Raw genomic sequence first — 13,178 nt, 5'->3', positions numbered from 1 at the left:
TACAATCAAATTTACTACTAACAGAACTATCAATTATATACATTGAGTCGAGGATGCAGAATTTGCCATTTTTTGTAGGAGAATGGGCACTTCAACATAATCGTCCTCTGCTTCCATTATCGAGAGCAAAAAGTCATGAAAATTTTTCTTAAAAGCTCCTTTGGAGAGTTGACGAAATTCGTTAGGAATTGCGTTCCAAAGTTTAGCTCCAAACCTGGTAAAGAATCTTGATTTAAATTCAGTCTTGAAGTTTGAACATAATAATTTCCAGAAGAAGAAAACCTGGTCTCATGCCTGTGCTTTGAATTAGCTTTAGTGAAGAAATCACAGATGTTAGACGGAGCATTCATGCAGGAAACGTCAAACATTATAGAAGATACTTTTTCAGCATATAACATTTGTAGGGGTAGAATTTTTGAGGAAATAAATAAAGGCACAGCATGGGCTCTAGGTTCAGAAAAGTACATCAAACGAAGGGCTCGTTTTTGAAGCACGAGGATTTTTTTTAAATGGGTTTTGGCAGCTTGACCCCAAGCCGCCAAACCATATGTCAGATGAGGCAAGATCAATGATTGATAAATATTTAAAAGGGTTGTACGTGGGACGAAGTGCCTAAGACGGGCAACAACACCAACAGTTCTGCTTATTTTTAATGCAACATTATTTATTTGAAATTTCCAGCTTAAGTTGCTGTCCAATAGGACGCCAAGATATTTAACATGGTCTTCGCACTGAAGCGTGGTAGGAATTTGAGTACAGTTATCGATCATTTCAATGTTAATCGAGTAGTTCAACTTACGTTGATATGGACGAAAGATAACATAGTTTGACTTTTTAGCATTGAGCGTTAACTTATTTGCATTAAGCCAGTCAGAGACTTTGAGCAGTTTGCTATTGACGGTTTTTTCAAGAGATTTCAAATTAGAGTCAGCATACAACAAGCTCGTGTCATCAGCAAAGAGATAGAATGATAATTTCGCTGAAGAGTTGTGAATATCGTTAATATAGATTAAGAATAACAGAGGACCAAGCACAGACCCCTGTGGGACACCACATGAGATCATGCATTCGGTAGATAAGTTAAAACCCACTTCATAACGTAAAAAACATAACGTAAAAAACAACTTCAAATTCGCCGACCGCTGACCTCTCTTCGCCCGCAGTTAAAAACAAAATGGCGCTTAATTCGGCCACTACTGGAGGCAAGATTATTTGTTAACTCGTCATCTTCTCCGATTCAGTTACACTGAGTTTCAGTCAGAATCCTTTAACTATTCATATCATACACCAAGTTGTGAAAGCCAACGGTGCAAAGAATGGAGCTAAACAAGAATGCTCTGGCATACTCTGCCACAACACTGGCTGCGACGATGATGAATTCCATCTTCACGTTTTATTATGTCAAAATTTTCCTCAACGTCTACAAGTAAGTTCGAGAGTGTATTTAGTAAAGCCTTCAGTCGATTTTATTGTAGAGTTTGTGGTTTAATCATAGCAATTGCATTTTGGTTTTCTGAAGTTTAAGCCTGGCTTACTTTAGGAAGCCACGACTGTGAATCTCAAATATTTGAACTACAGATTAATAAATGAATATTAATATGAGATTGATCCTCGAAGTTATGAGCACTACTTAAGCAATGGTGAAAATAAAGCTTGGATGACACTCACCTTATTTTTAAATTTTTATCACATGAAACACAGATTCCATGTTGCCATGGGTCTGTACAGTTACTGTTGTAATAGATTACAGAAGACGTCAAAATGTTTTAAGAACTTTAGTGACACACTGGACTGCACCTCATGTGCCACTTCTTTTTTCCTATGACATGGTGATGTCATCTGTGATCTGTCACTAGTCAGATGCACAGCAATGCGGAATTTATAATTAATTAATTATTAATTTTTTTCTATCTCCTTTAATATTGCAATCAATGGACTGTGAGTGCATGTGGTATGTTAGAAGTTGTTCTCCAGTTCTAATGTTTGATGAACTTTTTCTCTAGGATTTCAAACTACTGGTTCAATGTGGCTCAAGTTGTGTTCCTTATTTGGAATGCCATTAATGACCCTTTGTTTGGATATTTCCAGGTAAAAAAATTAAATCTCCACCTATTTTAGTTGGTATTTTCATTTTATTACTAAAAGAGTAAATTGTCATGCACCAATCAATCCAAGGCTTAAACATCCCTTCCCCCTCTTGCAACTTATCATCCATGCCAGGGTGAGAGAATTTGAACCTTGCCTGGGTGGGATGGAGCAATTGAACTGAAAGCATCAAGTCTATCCAGCATAACACTTGTGTTTTAATGGAGGAGTTAAAAGGTAAAGGGACTGCTTTCATTAGCAAATGGCCAAGAAAGATGATTTCTTCTTCACTGATTAATGCTTACAAGCAAAAAACCCAAAAGTAGCACCAAAAAGTAATACATGACTTTGCTAAATTCTACAACATTTGCTGATCACACTAACAATCGTTCAATATTGAGTGGGGTATTTGAAAGCAATTTTGGCATGGGGGGAGGGGGGGGGGGTGGGATCTTGAATGAGCCAATCCTCAAAAGTTCAAATTCCCAGGAATGTTGAAGCTTTAAATGATCAAGGCATAAGTATATGTTGCAGCCAGTTGACTAATCAGGTCCAGTTGATAGAGGAAATTGAGAATCAACCTTGTCAAAAAGTTTCAACTCAAGAGTAAAATTTAACTGCAACATATTTGCTAAGGAATTTACAAGTTTCCTTGAGCATGTACATAGTATGTGGTGTATCTGATACAACTTTTGATAAATGACTTTAGAGTTTTAATTGATTTAATTTATAATTATTACTATCCACCAGGACAGTTCTACCTGGATGGTTTTAAGGAAAAGGAGGTTAGCTATCCTATATGGTGCTCCTCTATTTGCAGTGAGGTAAATGACAGGAATACTGCCTATTATGAATTTATCACTTTATTTTCTAGCACTTGAGTGTGGTTTTATGACTCTTCATCTTTTATGTGTCTGTTTTAAAATGTAAGTATATACCTGAATAATGTTTAATAGTGTAACTGTTCTTTCAACCTTTTCACCCCCAAAATCTTGGTTTGGTAATTCCCATTACTTTCTGCCATACAGTTTGTATGATATTAGTTTGGAGAATTTGGTATTGGATCAACTAATAATCCCCAAGTTGATATTTTTCTTTATTCTCATTACTTGTGTGTTAGATATTGTATTGATTCAGAGTAAAAGTGTCAAGAGGTGAAGATTAACCCTTTAACTCCCAAGATTTCATTAGTAATTCTCCTAACTGTCTACCATACAGTTCTTGTAATGTTTAAGTTTGGAGAATTTGCTATTGGATCAACTTATAATCTCCTAACTGATATTTTTCTTTATTCTCATCTCTTGTCTACTTAATATTGTAGTGATATTGTAAGGAGAAATTCTGTCTTGGTCATTCATAGGAGTTAAAGGGATAATAGATAAAATTAAGTTCATATTAAATGGTATATCTCATATTAATATTATTACATTCAATCCTTATAAGGTGCCAAATTTTTACTAAATTTTATCACTGTATATTTTGTATAGCTTCTTAACCCCTTGGTTTCCATGGACTTGGCTTGGTTTAACTGGTGACTGGGTTGTTGGACTTCATCTAATGACTTCACTGTGCTTATATGATGGCATGTTCACATTTGGTATGTAGAAACTGTCGGTAAAAGTTCCTTCAATCCTGTATGTACAAAAACTCTGCTACCTTGAAATCCCAAGGGAAACAAATACATGCTTCAAGTTTGCTGTGGTTTGAGTTATGTGGAATGGTGTTAAATTTTAATTACAGCTCCTGATATTAATCAATAACCAATCATTTTTATACCATTCTTGCACAATCCACAGTCATTTTCATATATCAAGTTTGTTTCATAAGTCAGAGCCCTTTTATATAAATGTGTTACATTTCATATTTTAATGTCATGACATTCTTATTAATCACAATTTAAGGTTGAGACATCAATCATATATGTTCTGACATTCCTCAACCAATATTTTTTAATTAAAGTTCCAGTTATCAGCTGAGGGTAAACTGGAGCAAAGGCAAAATAAAATTAGTTTGAGTGAAAGATTCCTTTCTCACATTTAAGACTATTCTAATCGAAGAGCACAATCTGCTATTTGCTTTGTAACATCACACTAGCATTACCATTCGACTCCAATGCTCTGCGCAGGAATCTATTGTCACAAACAATGACATACACTTGGTGATATTGTTTGGTGATCACGTCAATCACTGCATTACTAAGCTAACACGTAATAATGTTTTTTTTATTCTTTTTTTTTTCTCCTTTCTCGTTTTTGCATGTAGTATTACTTGCCCAGTGTGCTCTTTTTGCTGAGATTTCAACTCAACAAGAGGAAAGACAGACAACTCTCAAATATGCGTAAGGAACTAAAGTGTAAAATAGGATAATACAGTATGTGTTATTGTCATGTAAGTCATAAGTACATTGTACACTGCAGTTGGGTCCTTTTTAGTTTAATAATTACCCAAAGTTGTTTTATTCTTTAGAGAGATACTATTAGTCAGAGTACTTTTTTAGATTGGGCAAGCTTTGTTCACCTACATGTATGTGCTTAAAATGAATCTAGAGTAAATATTTGTTCTCTTTATGTTCCAGACAAGTGGCATCTATTATTGGCTCAACAGCTCTTTTAGTCAGTACAAATGTTTATCAGAATGAGGTAGGGTACCAAGTAAACTTCTTGCTTGATTATATAATTGTCTTAATGAAAACGAACCTGGGAAAATGTTTAGGGAGCAAATTTTACAAACAACTTAAGTCCACAATTATGTGATTTTGATAAGCTTCATTTGATACAAAATTTTATCTTCTTGTAATTGAATATTAAGTGTTTTGTGAGCTGTTTTAATTTAAGTTAGTTTTTTAATTCAATATTTCTTACATAAATAGTTGTAAAAAAAGAGTAAACCTCTTGCATTATGCAGTAGCTGTTACATTGTAGCTTTAAGATCTCCAACAATACTTATGTGTGTTATAGAATAAGAAAGATCATGGAGCTTGGTAAAAGCACTATTCACCTGTGTGTAGTTGTATAATAATGCTAACAAGATAAAATTATGATCAAACTCTCCAAACCTACAGAACACATTTAACATATATTATTTGAAGATGGCATTGACCCTAATTCAAACCCTGATTTATTGCCTAATATTTGATATACTACTTAAATTTTCTTAATGATGAAAGTAATGATTCTCTAAGATTTATAATTTCAGTTACAAAAACAGTCATGACAATTTCTTTTCTTTTGTTTAAAATTTAACAGCAAAATAATTTCAAGTCATTCCAAGCAGTGTGCATTATAGTTGCTTTTCTTAGTTGGTTACTGATGAGGTACACTGGTATGAATGTTGAAGTGGCTGTGGATGCAAGTGCGTCTGGCAGTGGAGGAAATCAAGGTACTTTTAATAACTGTTTGACTCCCTACGAGTAAGTAGCTGCTAGTTTCTCCATACAATATCACCCCTGAATCAAAAAGTAAGGTCATGGGAATGAAGTAAATGATCACCAACTAAAGAAGCTTTTGATTAATAGACAAATTCTCCTTGTCAGCACCTTTGGAAATGTATAGAGAACAGTGTGAAGAATATGCATACTGATGTTGGGGTGTAAAGGGGTAAAGAATTTTCACATGAAAGATACTGTATGCAAAGTGGTACTCTGTACCTAAAAGGATTAATTTCAATGTGAAGAGATTTTTCATAATAAGGTAGTTGTGAGTTGCAGAGATGTTGTCTGATTTACAGAGCAAATTGATTTCTTCATACCTCAAATTTTTAGGAATACAATAATAGGATCATTGCAACATCAGTTGTTATGGGTAACATGTCTAATACAAGTGTGTGTCTGGGTAGAGTGACGAGTTGAGCATACCTTACAAATAAGAACTTGTTGCACATAACCCTTTACACCCTAACATCAGTATGCATTTTCTCTTTACTGTTCTTTACGTATTTCCTAAGTTGCTAACAAGGAGAACTTGTTTAACAATCACTTGAAGAGCCTCTTTAGTTGTTGATCATTTCCTTTATTCTTGTGACCATAATGTGTGGCTCAGGGGTGGGCCACACATTAGGGAAATAGGGAAAAGTAGAGGCAAGTCACACTTAGGGGTTAAAGGGTTGTAAAAATTAATAAACAAACTGTTATTGCTAGAGCAATAGATTTCATTTCGATTGAGTATGGAAAACCAATCAGAATTGAGGGGCAAATCACAAGGGGTGAGTGAAAACTACAAGTACAAAGCAAGTAAACTGAATGAAATAGGAAAACAAGGTTGACCATGGTGTTATTGAGTTGGGTTTTGCATCTGATTGGTTGATAAAGTGGTGCAAGTTTTCTGGACCAATCATAAAGCAAAGGAAAGGCAAGTACAAAGCAATCTCAGAATGCTTTGGACACTCAATTGAAAATGTCTCTATTCTTGCTTGTCAAATCCTAAGCTTACAACGGCTACTGGAGGGCCAGAATTTATTTTGTAGTCAGAAAGGGGCATCTAACTGATCTTTCACTTTTGACCTTATATCATATAAGAATTATGTCTTGTTGTTGAACTAGACCTGTATAACTAAATAGTAACTAACGATTGTGGTAATTTAGTCTGAAACTGTGTTGTTCATTTAATCTTTCAGATGGAAAGACTTCAAAGGAGTCACTTCCTCTCTTTACACTTTTAAAGCAAATACTGACACAAAGAAGCTTTGGTAATTATTACCATTTCATACTTTATAAGGTTAAAGAAATTGTTTTAAAAAATAATAGGAAAGTATGTTTCTTTTAAATTTAATATGTAAACAGTGATATTTTCATTTATTTTGCAGTTTGTTTTGTGGCCATGAATTTTTTTCAGGTAATCTGAAAGTAATTTTTTTAAATACATATTCCAATAACAAAGTTGACACCATAAAGAATGTGCAAACTTATCATATAATTATAGTCCCTATAGTCTAAGATCATCTGGTAAGTATATAATGTATTCTGAAGGCATTTTTATCAAGAAAAGTAACAAATGTTTATCTCTTTAACTCCCAATGTCTGATTGTTAAATAAATCTCCCTTTCAGCTGCTACACATTTACTTGTAAATTAGTTACATGAATTTGGTGTTAGATACCAATTTAGATTACAACTTGTATTTGATACATTTGAGTATTCTCATCTCTTGTTTGCTTGATAATGTACAGATAATATAGGGAGAAGTTACATGTTAATCACTTGTGGGAGGTAAAGGATTCAGACTTTAGTAATGAATCCTATCATGCTATGAACTATTATATACATGTATATTTCAATACTTTAAATTTAGAATTAATAGTCAATTTTTCAACCCAGTCACCACCAAACAATTTTTTGTGGTAAAAGAATAATTACATACTTTTTCCTCATCAGGTTTTTCATGTGACATTTTGCAGCAACTTCTTTCTCATTTTTGCGGAGCACCTTATAGGACCTGGTGTCATTCCAGCTGTAAGCTTCCGCCTTTTGACTTATTTGTAATAGAATGATCTCTTAGATATGAAATAGATTATTAACTGTTGATGTCAATGTTGTGCAAAAATGTATTAAATAAATTTAACTATGTGGTAAATGGTAAGACACTAGTAAACAGTTTAAGCATTCAGGATTCTATTCACCTAGAGCTTTGAATTTCTTTGGTATGGTTCCTCCTTACAAAAGATTTACTGGATACTTTTTTTAAAACTACATCAATCAAAGGAATATAGTTTTGATGTACCCTTTATTATGAAGCATATGTTAATCATAATATTATGATTTAAAGCTGTATGTTTCCTTTTAAAAACTAGGATACCAAAAACATTGAAAAATTAATGACTATGGAAGACATTTTTCTTGAAATTAAAAAAATCAAAACACATTCATATATATTATATAGATGAAAAAAAACAATCATAATACTGTAAGCTTATAACATGTATGCCCTTTGTAGCTAGAGGCCAATAAATATTATACATGTGTAAAGTGACTGTGCTTTTTATTTTGACAATGTTTCATTTTCAGGTCCTGTACAGTTTATTAACTGGGTCTGTATTCTTGGTACCCAGGGTAGGTATCAACTCTCGATTTTGTTTTCTTAGTTTATCTTCTTTACTGATGGGAAGGGGTTTCTTATAGGGTTGATAAACTCACCATTCAAAAAGAGAAGCTCTCTCTTCTATTCTTCATGTCGAGTACTCTTCTATGGCCAACCCTCCTTCTCTTTGATTTGTGTAATGATAATGAGAGTGGAAGAATTTTTAGGCATCTTGTGTACTTTAGATAGCATTTCATGTGTCACAAATTTAAAAGGAAAACTTCAAATCTTATCATATCTTGCCTTTTTGTAAACATTCATGCATCACATATTATTAATTTTAGGTTTTATTAATTATTTTTAGCACCCTCTATAATTGCTGGTTTGGAAATAGTTGAGGCAGGCAGGACGTATGTAGTATCAGGGTCCATTTGGGTCCTGGAAAACTTAGAAAGGAAATTTGCTTAACTCATTCACAAGCAATAAAGTGTTAAGAATTTTATGTTATAAGAGATGTATGTAGACCACAAGGAGAATTGATTTTGAAATCTTAGGAGTTAAAGGGTTTAAGGTGATATTTGGAGTCCTGGAAAAATCAAGCTGAGTCCTGGAAACATCCTTGAAATTTGTTACTGAAAAAGGGAACAAACCCTATAGTATGCAGTGCAAGAAAAAGAGGCTTTTAAGCTTTACTCCTCCCCATTTGTCTGATAAATGATTAGTTTTTAAAATGTTTTAGCAAATATGATGTCCTTACTTCAATTAAAAATTATTACAAATTTTTTCATCAGCTGCTTGTGTTATTAACGAGTCCATTATTAGCTAAGTTTGGCTCCTACAAGGTCATTTTGTGGTCATTCTATGTCAAGGTAAGAAAATTATATGTATTTCTTGTACATACTACCATTTTTTTAAAATTTGTTAATCATAATTTATTATGAACCAACAAAATGACCAGTTCTCAGTCAGCTTGTTAACATAGTCAGGCTTTATTTTCACTCCTACTTATTAAGTAGTGTTAACTACTGCAACAATGGCTTTTATTCATTTCTTGATCTGTTGTTCTCATACAATGAATATGATTTTCATAGATTCACAGTCATTTTAATAGCCTGTTGAGAAAGGCAAACATGTGTTTTGATTCAATGTTTCTAATGTAAAATACAGCCTGTTTGCATGGACATTCTTTGACCCATTATACCCTAGCACCAGTATACATATTCTCCTTACTGCTCTCCATAAATTTCCTAAGGTGCTGACAAGGAGAATTTGCTAGTCACATTAAGGGTAGAAGGGTTTCATTTATTTAGCAACTTAAAATGAGATATGGAAGTAAACCATGTATATTAAATAATCATTGATGATGTGATCATTACTTTTTTGTATTGTTAGTGAAGAGTATTCAGTAAGCATAGGCTAGTTTTATATATTTATAATAAATTATTTTTTCCTAAGAACACCTAAGATCAACATTTATTTAAGTGAAAACAGCTAACAATTTTTTTCTTAACCTATTTACAGTTGTCACTGCCTGTAGTTGTATTTTTGGCTGGAAGGAGTAACATTTGGGCTCTTTACTTCTTTCTTATCATAGACAAGTAAGTTTTTATATCTGATGAAAATAAACTTCGATATTGGTTGTACGTATATCTGATAAAGGGGGAAGCTATTAATTAAAAGAAACTTTAGCGCTGCATTAGTTTGAATATTTCCAGTTAATGTGGTTTTATTAGCCACCATAAAGATTTTTTAAAGCATGAGTCCTTATGACATTAGCAACTCTGACAAAGGGCTAATGCTTGAAACTTCAGCTTGAGAAACTCATTATGGTGGCCAATTTACATCATCAACTCTGACGACAAGACAAAATTATTTTGGATGTATATGTTGTGATTCAATGTTATCCTTGGTTCAAATGTGAGCTCCACTTTTAGGCTTGGCTAAATTTATATATTATTTTCTTTTGTTTTTGGGTATTGTAATGTATGATAATGAGTTTGAAACAAAGGAAAATAAAATTTGAACCAAGGATAAAATTGAACTACAACATATTATGTACATATCATTTGTTCATTACTTACACACTTATTCTTCAATTAATATTGATCAATTATTATTGGGTAGTAAAAAATCTTTAATTGATGAGTGGAATTATTTTGTTGGGTATTGTGGAATAATTGTGTCATAAGGCTGAGAGTTCGGTTCAAGGGTTTGCTATTTTGAGGGAAATTAATCATGGTAAGCCAGCTCTCACAGTTTGTGTGTTGATTTCAGCTCTCTCCCTGATGCCACATTCTCATTGTTCAATCTATCTGTTTCTGACATAATTGATGCTGATATGGAAAAATACCAGAGAAAGTGAGTAAAGGACCTGTAGTTTGGGTTAAAAAAAAAAAAAAGGTTAAGTCTGCACTGTAGCCAAGTGGCCCATGCAGCTGGAGCTTGATCGCCAGGTTTTTATAGTATGAAGCAACCAAGGAGTATTGGTACTCTCTCCTGGATGGGATACTAGTCCATCGCATGGTTACCCTCCAGCATTTCATTACACTTCCCTTACAATTTGTCAGTACCCATGTATGCTCCTGGGTAGACAGAGGCATTGTGACATTATTTGATTGAATGATAGTATATTTGGTTTCTTACAACTAAGTCATGATTACCAGTCATTTACAAGACATGTCTGGTTTTCATCAGTAACATACTTTTCCCCCCTTGTTCTTAAAGTGCACCTGTGTCCTCCATGATATTCGGTACCAATGCTCTCTTTACCAAGCCAGCACAGTCTCTAGCACCAATGATGGTGGTACACATACTCTCCTGGTATGGATACAAGGTAAGATGCATTTTTCTTTTTGGAAGGTTTTTCAACAAGTCACAAATTTTAAATCTGTGGCATCAAGGCTCCTGATGACATGGATGGTCTAAACACTGGAAAAGAACACTTTTGTCAATGCTACTGTACTAAAATTTCTTGCAACGCTGCAAATCCCAGACTAGTATCCAAATATTGGTAACTGTGAAGAAAATCTCCCTGGAAAAACCTGTCAGCTGACAGGTTACCAACAGGCCACTATCAAAAAACTTTGATGAAATTATGGTGAACTTAGTGTGCATTCAATTAATCTTTCTTTAAATGAGTTCCTGTTGCAATCTTTTGAATGATAAAGTGCTCAGGCGGTTAACAGTCATCTGACTGTCAGCTGACTGTCAGCTAACATGTCTTTTCAGGTAGTTCTTCATCACAATTATTCATTTAAATGATTGATACTTGAATGTCTTGTTCTAAGAATTTCATTGGACTACAACATGTGGCAACTTTTACTTGGTTGTTATTTTTGTGCATTTGTTTTTGGCCATTTTGGCACTGTTAAATAATAATATGATTTGTTTGTTTCCAACTATCTTTGCAGGATACCCAAGGCAATAGTAAAGTCTCTTCAGGTAACAAGTACATGAATTTTTGAAGTCCAGTTCATACTAGTTACTTTTAATTTATGCTTGTTATTTATTCTTTGAATTAAATTACCTAAAGTATCACTCTGAGGTTAATGTCAGTGACAAGAGCTGGAACTTGAAAATGTGTTTTTGAGTAAGAGGTGAAAAATTTTCCCAAAGTATCACCTTTTCATGTTTCAATTCTCTATTATTTTCTCTGTTTTGTAAAATTTGAACCCCAGCAAGAAGTTGAGGCATAACATGCTTGATGTAACTACCAACAACTTGGGTTACAACCTCTTTTTGTTCAATCATAATGGTTATTGGAAGCTTTCCAACAACATTTCATTTTGTTTGGATCAGTTCTTTAAACTCAACTCACATTTAATTTCACACATTAGTTACCAATCATTTTCTTTCTTTTTTTCTTTTCAGGGTCACCAGGGCAACTTTTAGATGCTATGTTTTTCCTTTTGTGTATCATTCCTCTCATAATTGCTATGGTTCAAATTGTGGTGTGGGCCTTCTACCCTCTTAAGAGACCAAAAAAGGCTCAGGACATATCCAAGATTCTGTTATAAATACTTCTTACTAACTGAGTTCCATACTGTAAGTTACAGAGTGACCAAGTTTTTTTCCTCTAAGAGTTATGTCCCAAGCACAAAGTGCACAGGCCATAAATTAAAACAGAAAAATAGGGTTCCAAACTTGTGGTACAGACCAAGAAAGCAGTTTGGCAAAATATATATTATATCTCTGGGTTCAAATAAAGGGGATAGATTTAGATTCAAACAAACTTTATAGTATGAAAGAGTCTTGTTTGTTAACCTTTGGGTACAGGTACATAATCCTTGTGTCTTAACCCCTTTCCTGTCCATGTGATGTACCAAGTGCATCACACAATTTGCAGTTTGCACACCTATGTGACATACTCAGTATGTTGAGAGTTAGTAACAGTGAATTTCCCAGCACTGGAGATGTAAAGTAACCTGGAGTTTCAAACACAATCAAGTAAGAACTCTGAAAACAAATAAGTAAATTTGCATCGGCACAGGACTTCTTAGTGGGGTTTGGCTGCAAAGGGGTTTAAAGACTAGTTTTTGAGAGGGTTTTTTCACTTATTTTCGTAGAAACTCAAATTTGTGTATTTCAAGATTCAGGAAATTTAGGAAGAAATACTTTATATGTCCCTAAATATTTAGCTACTTAGGGATTAAGGAAAAGAAGAAGGAAAAAAAGCTAGAAGGAAAAAAAGTATTAAGTTCTTAATGATAGTCTGGAACAGGTTTTATTGAAAATAGGCCATGATATTCCATGAGTATTTCCCATGTAATATTGGGCCAAAATGGAGAGATACATTCATTCTTTTAATATAAATATCACATGATGAGGAAGGGAATTAATCCAATAGTTTTCAATTGTAATTAAGAGTTTAGTATTTTTTTCTGAGGTACAATGTTGTAGTGAAAAGATCCACACTGTAAAAAGAGCAAGTTATTAAATTATTCCATGTTAATAGAAAACATGAAGAGAAATAAAAGGGATAAGGTAATGAGCTGAAGAACATAAATTATAGTGGAGTTTGTTTGAATAAAATTGTCAATTGAGAATGGCAAACAGTTGATGTATTTTTCCCCTTGTGTTTTAT

General features: G+C 33.5%; 1 protein-coding gene and 1 pseudogene across 1 annotated transcript; one reads left to right on the top strand and one right to left on the bottom strand.

The window, feature by feature from the left end:
* Positions 1 to 13,178, bottom strand: part of LOC136279212 (uncharacterized) — a 360,360-nt pseudogene that overhangs the window by 254,169 nt on the left and 93,013 nt on the right.
* LOC131786913 (transmembrane protein 180-like) lies at positions 1,169 to 13,158 on the top strand. The gene is made up of 17 exons (XM_059103969.2): positions 1,169 to 1,426; positions 2,004 to 2,088; positions 2,836 to 2,909; positions 3,573 to 3,682; positions 4,348 to 4,423; positions 4,661 to 4,724; positions 5,331 to 5,463; positions 6,697 to 6,768; positions 6,886 to 6,914; positions 7,453 to 7,530; positions 8,083 to 8,127; positions 8,887 to 8,964; positions 9,617 to 9,693; positions 10,370 to 10,453; positions 10,820 to 10,928; positions 11,506 to 11,536; positions 11,966 to 13,158. Exons 1-17 carry the CDS (start codon positions 1,317 to 1,319, stop codon positions 12,109 to 12,111), a joined length of 1,401 nt encoding a protein of 466 aa, XP_058959952.2. The 5' UTR covers positions 1,169 to 1,316; the 3' UTR covers positions 12,112 to 13,158.

This window comes from Pocillopora verrucosa, chromosome 2 (assembly GCF_036669915.1).
Source record: "Pocillopora verrucosa isolate sample1 chromosome 2, ASM3666991v2, whole genome shotgun sequence".
Taxonomy (NCBI): Eukaryota; Metazoa; Cnidaria; class Anthozoa; order Scleractinia; family Pocilloporidae; genus Pocillopora; species Pocillopora verrucosa.
Note: the sequence above shows the minus strand (reverse complement) of the source record. Positions and strands in the feature narration are given on the sequence as shown.